General features: G+C 46.0%; 1 protein-coding gene across 2 annotated transcripts in view; it reads right to left on the bottom strand.

Annotated features, from left to right (window-relative positions):
- The window catches only part of KDM1A (lysine demethylase 1A), a 140424-nt gene that overhangs the window by 63415 nt on the left and 58856 nt on the right, over positions 1-18153 (bottom strand). For both annotated transcript variants that reach the window (XM_075908909.1, XM_075908908.1), the window contains 2 exons: positions 7748-7829; positions 3096-3190 (listed from right to left, as the gene is read on the bottom strand). In XM_075908909.1, coding sequence (XP_075765024.1) covers positions 3096-3190; positions 7748-7829 — 177 coding nt within the window. The remainder of the gene's footprint in view (positions 1-3095; positions 3191-7747; positions 7830-18153) is intronic.

Raw genomic sequence — 18153 nt, forward strand, 5'->3', positions numbered from 1 at the left:
CAAAAAATGTTAGTAGAAAAAGGATGAAATCAAACAAGTCAGGTACAATGGCTCACCTGTGGGCCATGTTTACGTTCTTTGGACACTGAGTAGGTATAACCCTGCTCTTCTGAGCAGTATGTCACCTCCCAACAAGGCTTAGTACACAGCAAGTCTCCAGAGAGGGCCTGCGGAATGCTGATCAGACAGAAGGAAAGTACTACACATGAGAGAGCTTGGCTGCAGATAACTAGCGCAACTAGTGCCCTCTGCCACCTCACCTATTTCTGGAGGAAATGGAGCACTGCTGTTAGCTTGCTAAGTTTTTCAATCTTACTGTGTAGTAAGGGAGATTTGTTTAAACACTTTTGGTGTTGCTACTGGGACACTACAGAACCTTCACCACTGCAGTACATGGAACCATAGCTGTTCTACAGGCCACTGCTTGAGGCCTTCCTTGCCCCACTAAATGGCAATGGCAACTGCTGTGCCAAGTGCATAGCAGCACAGTCGACCTAATAAATGCAAGGAGAAGCCTTGTGGAGCCTCTTCCTGAGTTCCAATAACATGACAAATGCTCTAAGGAGCTTTAGCAGTCAGTCTGGTAAGTGAGAGTGAGGAAATTAGGTGGGGAAACCTCCAGAACTAGGAGTCTGTGCACAAAGAAAAAAAGGAGTGAGAACACAGGATGGGGAAGAACAAAGGGGTCAAAGAAAGGAGGAGAGAAAACAGCAACCACCATAAAGGTGGGCAAGTGAGCAGAGAAAGTGCTAGATAGCATGTGCCAGGCTCACAGAAAGTCCTCTGGAAGCTAAGGACAGACACAGGGTTATTTTCTCCAGGACACAATTCCAGAAGGTATGGGGCACCTCTCTATCATCCTTAGTTCAGTAAATCCTCGATGTGACCATCACATTGCAGAGTGGCTCTCCTAATACCCTCTCAAAAGCTGCTTTCTAAGGAAGGCCTGAACAATTCCCTAACAGCACTGGGTGGTGAACTGCAACTTGTCTCCTGTGTATGTAGTGAAGGTGAGGGTTAATCAAAATGCCTTGTACAGAGCACAGAGTAGCAGATTTCATACCCTTCCGCCTGGATAGAGATGGGCTGTAACCTCAGTTGCTGCTGATGATAGGGAAGACGGAGACACAAACTGAGGAAGTTCATAGTGAAGTGGTGACTGCACTTTGGCTCCAGTACTAGTCGAGGCATATTTAAAGGGACACTGTCAAGGCTGTTGGTCCAGCATAAGACCTAAGTATTTCTTTTCAGTCTACATAGTCAGTGTAAATTTTTTCTCCCCTAAAACTATTCGAAGTTATCTGCCCAACATTCATGAGCAACCATCAAGTCAATGTGAATGTACCAATGAAGGGAAAAAAAGTGTTCAGTAACAAATTATTTCAATTTTAAACTCAGATTATTATAAACAATAACAAAAGGGATTTTAAAAAATTGTAAGTAATACCTTGACAGTGTCCTTTTAACCATTGCAGCAGAAAGAGAAATAAATAATAAATAGGCTAAAAGCTGTTTCAAGGTAAATTGTGTACAATAGGGTAAAATCAAAACAAGGTCTAACGCATTGCAGAAGCACCGATCACTTTTTAGCAGTAACAACAACACAGACAGACAGACTGTGGTAAGTCAGAAGAGAGAAAACCAAGAGTGAATGCAAGAATGAATTAGCTTGAAGCAGTTCGTATGTGCATTTAGGGTAAAACAAGGCTAAAGAAACAGTAAAGACAGGATACAAATGGAGAACAAAGAATGATGCTGAACAATCACACCATGCTTGAGCAAGCAAATTTAAACAATCCTGTCCTTTTATTGCATATCTGCAGTTATCGTCTCTTCAGTGTAGTCAATTTCAATGTATGCAACATCCGTGTACTGTATGCAACAATGCTGCACTGTGGAAGTAAAGGTACTATCAAGTACATGCTGTAAATTCCAGCTTTGAATAAATCGAGCAAATGATGGTGACGGGGAAAAATGAGAATTCTATTTACACAAATATTCTGACAAGAAAAGAAACTCAGAGAGACTCAATGGGATTTGGAAAGATAGCTTGTGCATGATAAGTTTTCAAGTAACATTAGTACCAGATTAACAGTCCAGGAGATTGAAGTATTCTGCTCAGCTACAGAGCAGTTACAGCACAGGGATCAGTACTTTCCCTTATAATAGTAGCTAGAAAGGGAAATTATGGAGTACATTAAGGAAGTATAAGATGCCACATTATATAAAATAATTGAGGGAAATGATGTAGGTGAGGCAAATTCTTTAATTGGACCAACTTGCTGAAGAGACAAGTTTTTGAGCTTACACAGAGCTCTTCTTTAGGCCTGGGTGATGTACTCAGTATTAGAATATTGAGCATAAGCAGTTAATACATATTTCAAGGGACCATTCAAGATCAACTGGCCAGTTAACACCTCTCACACCAACAGAAGTTTGTCCAAAAAAGCTATTACCTCACCCACCTAATCTAACATCCTAAGATCAAACATTAAATAATTCAGAACATCTACAATATGAACAATCTGTGTCACAATTTTCACGAGATGTAAAAAAGAAAGATTAATTGGGAGTTTACAGTGAATGTTCCTATTCAAGGAATTGAGGCAGTACACTGGAAACCTCTTGAAATGCTGTTGAGGCAACCCACCTCTCTCACCTTCCCCTTCTTGAAGGGCTCTGATCGTATAAAAGGAGATGTAATCTCAATCGCCTTTTCATTCCCGTACACTAACTCAAGAATTAAGATTCCAGTGAAATGAGGAAGAAAGGTGGAGATATAAACATGCTGAGGATCATCTGGATAAATGCCAGTTACTGGGAAGTAGTATTCTTTTCTTGACTGACCTCTGCACATTCCCAGTTGTGATAGTTTAGCCAGCAGTGTAACTCCAAGGAAGGTTACGCTGAGGAGTCACGGTGAACTAGCAACACAACTGCCAAAACAAGCATCAACAAAGAAGAATGGAGGCCAAAACCTCAGAGTTACAGTTTATAGTTCTGTATTTTACTCCTTCTGAAGGCAAAGCTCTATGACATATTTTCTTCAAACCATTTTTAGGGAAAAGTCTGTTTTTTAAAATTTGCCAACTTACAGCTTGTCCGTTGGCTTCATAAAGCGGGCATTTTTGTTTTATCTTAGCCAGTTCCATATTTACTTGTTTGCTGACCACAGCCATTGGATTCCCTCCTGGAAGAGATTGTGAGAGTAAATCTGACATTCATGCATAGAATAAAAAGGTGTCTGAAAATAAAACAATAAATACAATTCTGAGCAGTCATTCTAATAAAACATTAACTCGGGGCTACTCAATACGCAGCCCAGGGGCCGCATTAACAGGTGTGTTGTGAGCAAGACATGAGAAGTCATTCTTCCGCTCTACTCTGTGCTGGTTAGGCCTCAGCTGGAGTATTGTGTCCAGTTCTGGGCACCACATTTCAAGAAAGTTGTGGAGAAATTGGAGAGGGTCCAGAGAAGAGAAACAAGAATGATTAAAGGTCTAGAGAACATGACCTATGAAGGAAGGCTGAAGGAATTGGGTTTGTTTAGTTTAGAAAAGAGAAGACTGAGAGGGGGACATGATAGCGGTTTTCAGGTATCTAAAAGGATGTCATAAGTAGGGAGAGAAAACTTGTTCATCTTGGCCTCTGAGGATAGAACAAGAAGCAATAGGCTTAAACTGAAGTAAGGGTATGTCTACACTGCAAAGTTAATTCGAAATAACAGCCGTTATTTCGAATTAACTTTAATAGCGCATATACATGCAAACCCCTATTTCAAATTTAATTCGAAATAGCGGTGACCTTAATTCGAATTTGGTAAACCTCATTCTATGAGGAGTAACGCCAAATTCAAAATAGCTATTTCGAATTAAGTGCTGTGTAGACACTTACAGGCAGTCCCCAACTTACACGGATCCGACTTATGTCGGATCCGCACTTACGAACGGGGCTTTTCTCACCCTGGAGCTCACGGGCGGCACGTCGCCACCCGTGTCCTCTGGGGCGAGAAAAGCTTCTCCCGGTCTCCCTGGTCTGCTTGGGGTGCTGGGGGGGTCCAGCAAAGCCGCTGGACCCCCCCTGCAGACCAGGGACACTCGAGCAAAGCCACCGCCTGGGCGGCTTTGCTCGTTTGCCCGGGAGCAAAGCCGCCCAGGCAGCAGGACTCCCGCCGCCTCCAGCAGACCAGGCTTTTGTTGCGGGACGCCTCAGGTAGAGCAGCTAGGGTGCTGCCGGGTTGGTCCTGTGGGAACCTACCGGGCAGCGCCCCAGCTGTTCTGTCCCAGGCTCCAGGTTCAGCAGCTGTTGAAACTGATCAGGCTGATTCCAGGAAGCTGGGGGCAGAGCAGCTCTGCCTCCGGCTTCCTGTAGTCAGCCCCTGGTCAGTTTCAGTGGCAGCAGCTGAATCTGGAGCCAGTTCCGACTTACATACAAATTCAACTTAAGAACAAACCTCTAGTCCCTATCTTGTACGTAACCCGGGGACTGCCTGTAATTCGAAATAGGGGGCCTCCAGCCCTTCCCAGGGAGCCCTGGCGGCCACTCTGGGCACAACCAGGAAAACTTACTCTCCTCTCCCCCAGCCCCAGAACCATTAAAGGAGTAGACCCAAGTCACAGTGCCTGTGCCAGCTCCAAGCCTGCCAGCCCAGAGCCAGCAGTGGCCACCGAGGCCCCTGACCCAGTGGCCCCAAAACATGAGCCAGCCAGCCACTGGCAGCCAGCCCTCCACCACTCCCCAGGAGCAGTCTGCCAGCTCCCAGGAGCCTGACAGGGACTAGAGAAGGCAGGCGCCTTCCTGGTCCAGGGTGGAGATCATGGACCTTATTCAGGTGGGGGAGGGGGGGCAGGATGCCCCCAACATCCATGATCTCCGCACTAGACGGAGGAACGCGGTCGTCTATGGCAGGATAGCTGCCAGCCTGGCCACCAAAGGCCACATGGAAACTCAGGAGCAGGTTAGCATGGAAGTCAAGTTGGTCCAGCCAGACCCCCAACCCTGAGCTTCCCCTCCCCCTTCTTCCCCTTGCTTGCCCCTTCCAGCTCCCTCCTCCTAGGTTTCCCCCTCCCATCTCCCACCCACTCTCTTCCCCTCTCCCACCTCCTTTTCCCAGTCTCCCCAGAGGTTCATCCTCCCCCTCCCTACCACCAGTTTTGTTCAATAAACCCAGTTTCTATTTTTGAACACGTGTCTTTTAATTGACATCAGGAAGGGGGGCTAGGGAGGGGTAAGTGGAAGGATGAGGGAGGAATGGGGCACAAGCCACCGGTGGGGAGGACCAGGGAGGCTCTGAGGGCTCCTCGGGTTGGACGCTCTCCCTCAGGGCCTCCTGGATCCTGACAGCCCCCCCATGGACCCACTTTGCTGTCCCTCATCGAGATAGATAAGCAAGTGGAGAATCTGTGAACTCTCTGTCCAGGGTGTGAGTAGGTTCCCTTTAAGCACAGAGCTCAGTTAGCCTCAGGCAGCAGCCCCACGCACTAAGTCCTAACCCGATGCCCTGCCGGCATTGGTTCCGGACAGCCTTAACTTTGGTTCAGAGTCCGCTCAGTGTGGACGTGCTATTTCGAAATAGCAAAACGCTATTTTGAAATAGTTTTTGTGCATAGATGCGTTATTTCGAATTAGCTTAATTCAAATTAACTATTTCGAATTAAGTTAATTTGAAATAGGGTATGTCTACACTGCAGCGCTAAGGGAGGCTTGGGTTGGACATTAGGAAAAAGTTCCTAACTGTCAGGGTGGTTAAACACTGGAATAAATTGTCCAGGGATGTTGTGGAATCTCCATCTCTGGAGAGATTTAAGAGTAGGTTAGATAAATGTCTATCAGGGATGGTCTAGACCAACGGTTCTCAACCATGGGTCTTATGGCTCCCCAAGGGCCACACCCTACCTCTAGGGGGCCACATGGAAAAAATGGAACATTAGGTAAATTATGTACCTTTTTTCCAACTAACAGCGGCTATGAGAGGGGCCACAGAAGTAAACGAGGCTCAGAAGGGGGTCATGAGCAAAAAATGGTTGAGAAACACTAGACTAGACTGGACACAATGACGTTTCGAGGTCTCTTCCAGTCCTAATATTCTATGATTCTACAGCCCGCAGCCCATTTGTTTCTGGCCTGTGGGTGGAAGCTAAAACAAAAAAGTAATCAATATAATGGACTTCTGTTGATATGCGCTTAGTAGTTAAATTCCTGGACTATCATTGCTCATTAAAAGTGCTATCATATGGGTGGAAATCAGGTAAATATTACATTTTATTAATATCAGAAAAACTGACTTAAATGGGGCCTGCGTGTTGTGTAGTCTTGCCATAATTTTTGTATTCATGCCCGTCAGTGTGAAAGAAGCTATCTGCATATATATTTGCATGTATCTGCAACCACACTTAAGTTGCAGCCCTTGGCATGTACTGTGAGTATCATTGTGACCGCTGGGGCTTCCAGAGTTGAGTAGCCCTGTATTAACTATTGCCTATTTTGTGCAGAACATCTTCCCAGGAACCAGAAAAGCTTTCAAATATTGTTAAAGCTCCTCATAGCAATTCCATACAAGGAGAGACTATAGATAAGGAGCACTGATGACAAATAAGCTGAACTCTAACATGGTGGCAACTAGCAGGACAGCCTTGAGAGTTAATACCCAGAGGGACGCATTTCCCAGAGGTTCAAAGGAAAAACAGAACAAACTGTTCACAAAGGCCCAGTGAAACAAAGCGCTGGTGTAACAGACAAATAAGGATGTGCAGATATGCATCACTGAGGTCCACTAAGCTGGGAAAGGCCCAAAGGAAACACAATGGAAAACAGGCACTTGGCCAAGCGTAGACTGTTATTCACAGGGCAGCAAAAGGCATTTCTGACACACCAAGCGTATGACCAAATTTCCACATACCTAACATTTAATCAGTTAGCCTCTGGCTCTCAGCCCCTGCTGAAGCAATCCCTGTCTACAGCAGGCCAGGCTACTCATGGACAAAGGCTGCTCTGATGGAGCAGCCCCCTTCCTGTGGGGTACCTGGGCCCACTGTAGCAGTCGCTGCCTGCAGGTGCCTGGGTCCATCACCGATAGGGGCTGCTCTGGATGAAAGCAGCCGTTGTCCAGCCCCAGAGAGGGCTCGCAGTGGAGCAGCCCCCGGCCCATGGCAGGTGGAGAACTGCTCCAGCCCCCCAACTGTTACCAGTTAACCTTTGACATCCCTGGTCTCAACACATTTCCACTAAACTGACTACTACTGTGACTGATTCCTTCATTGAGCATCAGGGCATCCTGAATGAAGAAGAGACAAAAGGATGTTAACTACTGGGTATTTGTGTAAACATGTAACCACTTGAAATGTTAGCAGTTACATGTTTACACATGAGGAGGGGTAAAGGCAGGAGCCAGTGCTCCCCCTGAAAGTCAGCTTGCACCTGTGCCCCCTGCTGTCTCTAATGGAGATGGGAGGAGTGTGGTGTGGTGGTGGGGAGAGGAAGCTCAGTTGACCAACGTGGGCATGCATAGAGTGTTGTCTTAAAAGCCGGTCTCCACCTCCCCCGCCCTTCCTTACTGCCTCTGATACAGAGGCAGCAAAGGAGGGGCGAAGAAGTGCCACATAGCCAATGGGATTAACAAATAAGCCCAGGCTTATTGGTTAATCATGTAGTCAACTCCACAATGACATCCCTAGAAAAGACCCAAAGTAGAATGTTATTAAAAAAGAAGGGTTATAACCTTTAAAGTTCACTATTTTGAATGACTCACCTAGCCCTGTTACGACCATGGCACCTAGATCAGCAACATAGTTTCCTTTGCGAAATGTAGCAACTCTTCCTCCTACACGATCCTTTAAAAAGATAAAAATATATCAGCTATTTTCATTCAATCAAATTTAGAAAAAATATGAGCAATGAAGTCGCTCTTTCAAAAATCACTCCCCTGAAAGTCTGCCACAGATATCTAAAACAGGTTACCTGAGCTACAATAAGGCTATTTTTTCAGCTGAATAGAACACATGAATCCAGAATTACTGTAGGCTAAGCAAGGATTTTGTGAATATGTTACAGTAGATCCCACAAGCAACATCCCCTCGGGATGGTAGGAATGAGGCGTTTCATCTGCAATAGTCAATAGTGATCATAGTACTACTTTACCAAGAACTTACTTGCTCAGATTCCAAGTGAAAGTCTAGTATTTAACAGATTGGTGGATTATTCCACATTGCTGCCTTTCAGAGTACTGATACTAGCATATTCCTGAAGCAATGGAGGATGTGGTTTGCCATCTAGTGGAGTAGGCGATATACTGCCATTTTCTGAGAGACTGCCTGAACTTTATAACACTAAGCCATGACTAAGACCAGATGGAGACAGTGTCTGATAAACCAAGAGCTGGATACACCTAGTATGCATAGTCATTTCTTTCCTCCCACTGCAGAATATGCAACTTGGGGAAGACAATAAGTGGGCTGATTGACTGGTTTGAATGAAAATTTGAAATCATTTTCAGAATGAACTGCATGTGAAGCCTGAGAAGACTATGAAGTGTATTGGGAGGGAACCCAAAAAAGATTCCCCACTCTTGCCTTAGATGTTCTCCACTCATCAATTTTAAAGGTTCTTGGGCTACTGCCACTAACGATCCTGGGTTTGAGTGGAATAGAAGCGCTCAAAGAAAGACTTTGGTGGCACCTGATAAGCACTTCTGCATCCATGTAGATATGGGCTGAAAGGTAGCTATTGTTTTCTAGACCATGTGGTTAGCTCTAGTATGCCCTCATTTATAGGGAAGAGCAATTCTGACCTAGGCGGATGTGGTCAAAACATTAATAAAATGAATGCGATTTCTCTCATGAAAGTTTTAAACATTTAAAAACTCTCTGCCATGCAAGCTAGGAGACTCAGAAATGCTATAAAGTCTTCAATCAATGGAGCTGGAATGCTATGACTGCCTTGTCCCATCAGGATGACAACTTTTAATGGGGACTGGAGAAGCTGTTCTTCCATGACTCCCAGCGCTCCTTGGACTGATATTGGCAGATTGGGCTGAAATGCCTCCAAGGAGCCTGATCTCCTCTTCCTGGATCTAGAGGAACGGGCTCTGATGTGAAACACCTGAAAGATAGCCCCCAGTCAAGCCAGGGTGCAATGATATATAGGTACCTGCTCAGTTTTGGCTAACTGGTTCAATGCTACTTGTGTTTGCTGGGATAGCATCTTGCGAGAGGAATCTTGGCACAGGGTCTGGGGTCATGATCAGAAGAGAGGGGGGGTCCCTACTCAACACCAGGGAGAAGGTATAATAATGTGATGACAGTAAGAAAAAGCAGTGCTTTCTGAATGGCAATGCCATGTGCTGGTGTCTTGGCCCTTCCTCTGGGTGTTGTATCATGCCAAGGGTGACCTCTGAAGAGTTCCATGAAGGTATACATCAGTTCCTTAACCACACTCTTCATCAGTGATGGCTTACCTGTCATCACTTCCTCCTTTAACAAAGAGCTCCTATGTCCGGTCTTTGGTGTAATTATCGCTCTCTTCTCTCCAGGATGGTGCCCCTACTGTGTCTGGAGCCACATCTGCTATCCACCTGACCCTACCATTCAGTCTTACCTTTCTGTTGAATGACAAGTCTAATGAGAATGTTAGTACTGAAGGCACAGGTGCTGTGTCTGGGTATGTCTAGATTGTAGAGATTTTTCCAGGATACTAGAGGCATCCCAGAAAAGCTCCGCCGTATCCAAGAAACATGTCTGCTTTTCTGAAAAACACGGTTTTTCGGCATCTCTGCAAAACTCATTCTACAAGGAAGAAAGAGGCTTCCCCCCCCCCCAGCATTCAGCCTAGTGTAGACAGGCCAAATGTCAGAAAAGCTCCTTTGGAAGAAAAGTGGAAAATATCTAACTTTTCTTTGTAATCTAGACACAGCCTCAGTCTGTCCAGTGTCTGGGGCAGCATTCACTGAGAGTGGTTGCACAAGTGCCCAGCTTCAGAGAGATTCCAATGCCACCCAGCTGATTAGCACAGCGCTCACAGCTAGGTTTTATTTCCACTAGTGGTGCACATTTGCACATGCATCAGTGCATATAAAATGCATTCCACACTTAGATGGAAAAAATTAGAAGGAACATTAGTCTGTGGCAACATCCAGTGTCAGAGACTAGGTGCCGAGCTGATTAGTGTCAATGTGGGCACTTTCAATGGTTTTCCCTGGCCTCTCCTTCTGGACTTCAGGGTGTTGTGTCTGCTTGGAAGGGCTCTCACTGAGAACCAGCAGTTTGGTTCTTTGGAGGTAAATGCCAGGTCTGAGATGACTCATCCATTCAGTAAGTGTCCTATCACCCATGACAATATCCTCCGATTTCAGTTTCAGTTACTGTGGCAGTTGGGCATGTGTGTCTGGAGAATGTTTGATCCTTTGTTCCCTTAATTGCCTTTGATCAGCCTTAGGATTAGCCTTCCCCTGTGTAACTAACAAGGGAGTAGGCCTGATCTGGGCAAGCAGGCTTTAAAAGCCAGAGCAACCAGGGGAGGGAAGCAGACTGGGGGCTGCAGACCGGGGTGGTTTAAGAGGGAGTTTGACAGAGGGAGGCCCGCTATGGTCAGGAAGATCTGCAACACCTGTGCCAGGACTGCTTCTGTCTTCTCCACCTGCACCTGTAGCCAGACAGAGCACCTGATCATGGATGCCTCTACCCAAATCCTGGTGTGGTTTTGCAGGACTGTAGTTTGCAATTCCCACTTACTGAAATCCAGGCTGATGGGATGGGGGGGGAAGGGAAGAAACCATCCAATGTGAAAGGTGCCTGCTGGTAGAATCTCAGGCAGCAGGTGGGAGAGCTAAAAGAGGAGGTGGCTAAGCTGAGGAGCATCCAAATCCATGAGGAATTCCTGGACAGTATTCATGTGGAGACAGCTGAGGTAGCTGGCAGCTGGTCACTTCTAGCAGCAGGCAGTGCTCCACTCCTGCTCCCAACCCTCCCACCGTGGTACTGGGAAACCGTTACACTCTTCTTGATACAGAAAATAACTAATCACCCCCCTACAGCTCAGGAGGAAAAGCCTCATACCCCCATGGCTGGTAGGTCTGCTGCCACCACTGGGAGGAGGAAATGTAAGGTACTGGTGGTCAGAGATGCCCTGACATGTCATCTTGGGAGATATGCTACCTGCTAGGGGCCCATATCTGAGATGTTACGGAGGCATTGTTGAGGATTATCCGGCCCTCTGACTACTAGCCCAAGCTACTCATCCATGTGGGCACTAATGATACTGCAAGGTGTGACACTGAGTAGATGAAGAGTGATTACAGAGTTTTGGGAGTACCAGTGAAGGAGTTTGGAGCACAGGTGGTATTCTCTTCAGTCCTTCCTGTCAAAGACAGAGACAGGTGCATCCTGGAAGTGAATGCCTGGCTGCGAAGATGGTGTCACGAGGAGGGCTTTGGCTTCCTCGACCACGGAATGCTATTCCAAGAAGGACTGCTAAGCAGGGATGGGGTTCACCCTTCGAGGAAAGGGAAGACTATATTTGGAGGCAGACTAGCTAACCTAGTGAGGAAGACTTTAAACTAAGTTAGTCAGGGGCAGATGACCAAAGCCCACAGGTAAACAAAGAACATAGAGACGTGAGAGATGGGCCAGAAATGGGAGGGAGTGTGGGCTATAACAGCAGAGAAAAAGGAGAGGCAAGGCAGAACTGGGAGGCAAGATCAAATCAGTATCTTAGATGCCTATATACAAATGCAAGTTGTATGGGTAATAAGCAGGAAGAACTGGAAGTGCTAACACACACACACACACAACTGACATTGTTAGTATAAGAGAGACTTGGTGGGATAATACACGATTCAAATATTGGTATAGAAGGGTACAGCTTAATCAGGAAGGATAGGTGAGGAAAAAAGCGAGGAGGTCTTGACTTATATATTAAAAATGTATACATTTGGATTGAGGTGTAGATGGACGGAAGAGACAGATGTGTTGAAAGTCTCTGGATTAGGCTAAAAGGTAAAAAAACAAGGGTGATGACATGCTAGGGGTCTACTACAGGCCACCTACCCAGGTAGAGGTGGGTGAGGCTTTTTTTTAAAACAACAACAAAATCATCCAAAAGTGCAGGATTTGGTGGTGATGGGGGACTTCCAACTATCCAGACATATGTTGGGAAACTAACAGCAGTACACAGACTATCCAATAAGTTCTTGGACTGCATTGAAGACAACTTTTTATTTCAGAAGGTTGAAAAACCTAGTGGGGAGAAGCTGTTCTAGATTTGATTTTAACAAATCGGGAGAAGCTGGTTGAGAATTTGAAAGTGGAAGGCAGCTTGGGTGAAAGTTATCATGAAATCATAGAGTTCGTGATTCTAAGGAATGGTAGAAGGGAGAACAGCAAAACAGACAATGGATTTCAGGAAGACAAACTTCGGTAAACTCAGAGCGCGGTTAGGTAAGGTCCCATGGGAAGCAAGACTAAGGAGAAAAATAACTCAAGAGAGTTCGAAATTTTTCAGAGGAACATTAAGGGTCCAAAAGAAAGCTATTCCACTGCATAGGAAAGAGAGAGAAAGTATGGTAAAAAAACCTGCCTTGGCTTAACCAGGAGAACTTGCATAATCTAAAAATCATAAAGAAATCATAAAAAGTATAAACTAAGACAAATTTCAAAGGATGAATATAAGCAAACAATACAGGTATGCAGGGGCAAGATTAGAAAGGCAAAGGCACAAAACGAGCTCAAATTAGCTACAGGTATAAAGAGTAACAAGACAACATTCTATAAATATATTAGAAGCAAGAGGAAGACTAAGGACTGGGTAGGCCCACTGCTCAGTGAGATAGGAGAAACAGTAACAGGAAACTTGGAAATGGCAGAGGCGTTTAATGACGTCTTTGTTTTGGTCTTCACCAAGAAGTCTGATGATGATGGAATGCCTAACAGTGACTGCTAGAGGGAAGGGATGGGGTTTAAGATAAAATAAAAAAGAACAAGTTAAAAATCAGTTAGAAAAAGACAGATGTCTGCAAGTCACCAGGGCCTGATTAAATGCATCCTAGAATACTCAGGAGCTGATAGGAGGTATCAGAGCCTTTAGCTATCATCTTTGAAAAATCATGGAAGACGGGAGAGATTCCAGAAGACTGGAAAAGGGCAAATATCATGCCCATCTATAAAAAGGGAAATAAGAATAACCCAGGAAACTACAGACCATTCAGTTTAACTTCGGTGCCAGGAAAGATAATGGAGCAAGTAATTAAGGAAATCATCTGCAAACACCTAGAAGATAATAAGGTGATAGGTAACAGCCAGCATGGATTTGTAAAGAACAAATCATGTCAAACCAATCTGATAGCTTTCTTTCATAGGCTAACAAGTCTTGCGGATAAGGGAGAAGAGGTGGATGTGGTTTACCTACACTTTAGTAAGGCATTTGATATGGTCTCGCACAATCTTTTTATCAATAAACTCGGCAAATACAACATAGATGGGACTACAATAAGGTAGATGCATAACTGGCTGGATAACCGTTCTCAGGGTAGTTATTAATGGTTCACAATCCTGCTGGAAGGGCATAACAAGTGGGATTCTGCAGGGGGTCTGTTTTGGGACCAGTTCTGTTAAATATTTTCATCAACGATTTAGATACTGGCATAGAGAGTACGCTTATTAAGTTTGCAGATGATATTAAGCTGGGAGGGGTTGCAACTGCATTGGAGGATAGGGTCATAGTTCAAAATGATCTGGAAAAACTCCAGAAATGGTCTGAGGTAAATAGGATTAAGTTTAATAAGGACAAATGCAAAGTGCTTCACTTAGGAAGGAACAATCAGTTTCACACATACAGAATGGGAAGCAAGTCTAGGAAGGAGTATTGCAGAAAGAGATCTAGGCATCATAGTGGACCACAAGCTAAATGAGTCAACAATGTGACGCTGTTGCAAAAAAAGCAAACGTGATTCTGGGACACATTAACAGAAGTGTTGAGAGCAAGATAAGAGAAGTAATTCTTCTGCTGTACGCTGAGCTGATTAGGCCTAAATTGGAGTACTGTGCCAAGTTCTGAGCACCACATTTCAAAAAAGATGGAGAAACTGGAAAGGTTGTAGAGCAAGGGTTCCCAAACTTTTTGACCCAGAGACCAGTACATCCATTCTCAAGCTTTTGGAGGACTGATAACAGTCATTTGCATATTCATTAAACAAATAATGAATATTCAAATAAGCTGTTGCTGGTCCTCCCAAAGCCCCCAGTGCCAGCTTTAGCAAGGCTTGTGATACAATCACCCACAATATTCTTGGCAGCAAGTTAAGGAAATATGCCATCGATGCCCGAATTCCAGGCCGCAAATCTGGCCCACCTCTGCAGATAAGTTAGTCTCGTAATGGGTCTCCTGGAATTAAGATGTTTCTGACCCTTCGAGACAGCGTTAGCTCTTTGTCTGAGAGCCAACAAGCATCCAGGCTCGCAGGTTTAGTGTATGTAGCTTGGGGTGTGGTTTATACCCCCTGTCCTGAGTCAAGAGAGCTTGTACCAGGAAAAACTTGTACAGCTGACGTGTGCTGAGTTGGAGTATGCTAGGATACCAAATCTGTGTCTGCCAATTGGGACTATGACTCGTGCTGCTTCCTGTTTGACCTGTATTACCGTTTGGTGTATTACAGATATAGGTGGAAATGCATACGCTAGTGGGACAACCCAGTGTATTGCAAATGCATCTCCTAAAGCTCATGGTCCACTGCCCGCTCTGGAACAATGCAGAGGGACCTCTGACAGATTTGTTGATCTCCTCTTTGTGGTTCTGTGGGAATTGTTTGCTAAGGGCATCCATTAGTACATTGTCCTTGTCTGGCAAATGTATAGCAATAGACGTAGCATTGTGCATAATACACCAGAACCATAGTTTCATTGCTTCTGCACATAGGCTGAAGACCTCGCTCCCCCCTGCCTGTTTATGTAATGTGTCAGACAATTTCACAATGGCAATATCTTTACAGTTTTGTTTCATATGTGCAGAAGCAGTTGGGAGCATGCCCCGACTGCTCTGGGCTCCAGCACACTGATGTGAAGCTGGGACTCTTTGCATGTCCACTGTCCCTGTAATATCACACTCCCCAGATGGACTCCCCATCCCAGCAGGATAGTCGTGAGTGACACGGATGATGTCGTGTCTGAAGTAGAAGTCCTATACCAACATTGTTTAAGTCTATCCACCAATTTAGAGTACACGGAGCGTAGCAATGCCTGCAACAGCCTCATATGGAGATGGGCATTTGGGACACTTATGTGTCCGAGTATTTGCAGGCATGTACATGCAATGGCGTGTGCCACTCTGTGCAACTTGATCGTGTACGTACATTCTCGACCAGCAGTGGGTGGGCAGCGAGGCTAGGCTATGCCTCCAGTGCAGGCCAATTGTACCCCTAAAAAGTCCTGCGTCTGGGTAGGAGTGAGGGTGCACTTTTCCAAATTCAGGAAGAGTCCGAGTGTGTCGAATAATGATCCTGTGGGCTCCCGTGATTGTTCTGTGTCATCATAGGAGGACACCACGAACAAACAATCGTCAAGATATGGAAATGTTTGTTTTCTTCGCAGGTATGCGGCTACTACGTACAGAACTTTGGAAGAGACTGTGGGTGCTGTCGACAGCCCAAAGGGGAGCACCCTGTGCTGATAGTGTAAGCCCTTGATGGAGAACCTGAGGAATTGTCTGAGAGGTAGGTGAAGAGATATATGAAAATGTGCATCCTTGAGGTCGAGCCATGCTCCTTTCTCCAAGGTCGGTATGATCTTTGCTCGCGTGACCATCTTGAACCGTTGATAGTTGACGAACCGGTTGAGTGCACATAGGTCCAAGATAGACCTACACCCCCCTGATTTCTTGACAAAAAGTATCGAGAATAAAATCCCCTTCCTCTGTAGCAGCTGGGTACCTCCTCTATAGCACCTAGTTCTAGGAGGCGCTGTGCTTTTTCTGGGAGAGCCAACTCATGAGAGAGAGGGGGGAAGAGAGTTGGTTTGGTGGAACTGCTGTAAACGGTATGCCGTATCTGGTTCATATTCTTTCTAGGACCCACTGATCCGAGTTCATGGTTTTCCATGCTGAGTAGAATGCGGCAAGTCTCTCCAAATATTTGTCTGCTTGGTTGTACCTACCCTGGAGAAATCGGGGGCTTTTGTACCCTCGACCAAATTCTCAAATTTCCGGACGTGAGGCCAGGGTTGATGATTGCTCATTTGACTGTCTTCGTCAAGTTTCACTCATACACCTTTTGTTCTCACGGGGTCTTTGCTGTTGTGTATCCCCTGATGGTCTGAACCTCTGGTTATATTGTTCGTATTGTTGCCTCTTGGCTCTGGGCAGTTGTATCCCTAGTGTGTGGAGCATCACCCTGGAGTCCTTCAATGCATGGAGAGCTCAGCTTTGTTGCCTCTGCAAAGGGCTTCTCACCCTTGGATGGGAGATCCTCGATGTTCGGACTGAAGTTCCCTTGGGAACCCCGACAGTACAACCATGACATCCATATTCTCACTACTGCGGATGCCCTCAACCTGGCCACCGTATCCACTGTATCTAATGCAGCCTGTAGAGCTGTTTGGGGAATCAATGAGCCTTCTCTATTTGATTCAAATTGCTCCCTCACATCCTCTGGTATACATTGAACAAAGGAATTGAATGATTCAACCATGTTGTGAACTATTTTGCTAGTGGGGCCACAATTTGCAACGTGCAGCTGGAGGGAGGCTGAGGAGTAGGCTCTCTTCCCCATAGCGTCCAGCCTTTTTGTCTCTTTATCACGGCTTGGTGTTCTCGGTAATTTTGTTGTTTCCCCCTCTGATTGGCTGCTTCGACCACTAGTGAATTAGGGGAAGGGAGAGAAAGGAGGAATTGGACCTCTGTGGAGGCATTGTCTAGCTTTTGCGATATTGGAGGCACTGATTCCGGAGTTTTCCAGGTGAATTTAGCTAGTTCCATCAATGCTTTGTTCATCGGTAAAGCCAGCCTGGTACGTTGAGGTAAGATGAGCATGCTCGTGAGATCATATTTGGACTGTGTTACATTGGAAAGTTTTATGGCAAGGGTCTCCACGACCCTCCTAAATGGTCTTGGAACCTTCCAAAGTCATCCCCTCTGACTGGTGATGCGGGAGACTGTCTTCCTCCGTCGTGGAATAGGAATTATTGGACAGAATAGAGAAGCCTGTGTTGCATCCTCCATAGGTGACTGACTGTCGGGGTCAGCTCGGTTCCCGTCAGCTCACCTTCGGGTATTCACATGAGCAGGACTCGACAAATAATACAATCTACTGGCCACAGGCGAGTAGATTGTAACCCGGAAGAGCCGGGTTTGGGCAATCTGCACGTGCGCAGATCGTCGGACAGCATGGCTGGCGAGCAAGGCTCGCCGCGGTTCGGCGAGCCCTGCACATGCGCACACTATGCTGCTGGGGCACAGTCCACACAACTGTGGGGTCAGTACGGCAGCACAGAGTCCTAATAGGCCCATTGGGGAGGAAGGGGGCATCGGTGGGGGCATCCACTTGTGCCCTCTAACATTTCCACATTTGCGGTTGTTGTGGTTCCGCATATAGAGGGCATGACTTTGGAAGGTTCCAAGACCGTTTAGGAGGTGCTGACCCATTGGCTGCTCCTCCTCATCATCACTAAATCTAGCTGATGTTTCTGATGCTGGTGTCGAGGAGAACAGAGAACCTCTACCCCGTGAGATGCCATCGGTATTGACTACTGGTGAGCATGGTACCAATCCTACTGTGAGGTCCATCTCTGTCATGAGCCTTGGTACCAAAGATGCAGATACATTGCTATGTAGCTCCATACAGCTGCCTGCGTCGGTACCAATGGTACTGCAGCTTGCTTGCTCCTCCGCAGTACCATGTTACTGTGTGGAGAGCTACAAGCATGGCCAGCAGCTCAGTGCTTCATATTAGGGTCACAGCTTTTCTTTAAGCCAGACCCCTTATCCTGCTTTTGAGAGCCCTGCACTTGTGGCACTCTGATCAGCCTCCTTCGTCTGTTTGTCTGAGAGGCTGAGGCTCAGCAGGGGACCAGGAGTGTTTCATGCTTCACTCTAGGTCCTGCTTTCTAGCACGTCCCTGCTTGGTAGTGCTCCTCCTGCCCAAGAGTGTTCTCTGTAACTGGGGGGAAGAGGGGAGGC

Source organism: Pelodiscus sinensis, chromosome 25, assembly GCF_049634645.1.
Source record: "Pelodiscus sinensis isolate JC-2024 chromosome 25, ASM4963464v1, whole genome shotgun sequence".
In the NCBI taxonomy this organism is placed as follows: Eukaryota; Metazoa; Chordata; order Testudines; family Trionychidae; genus Pelodiscus; species Pelodiscus sinensis.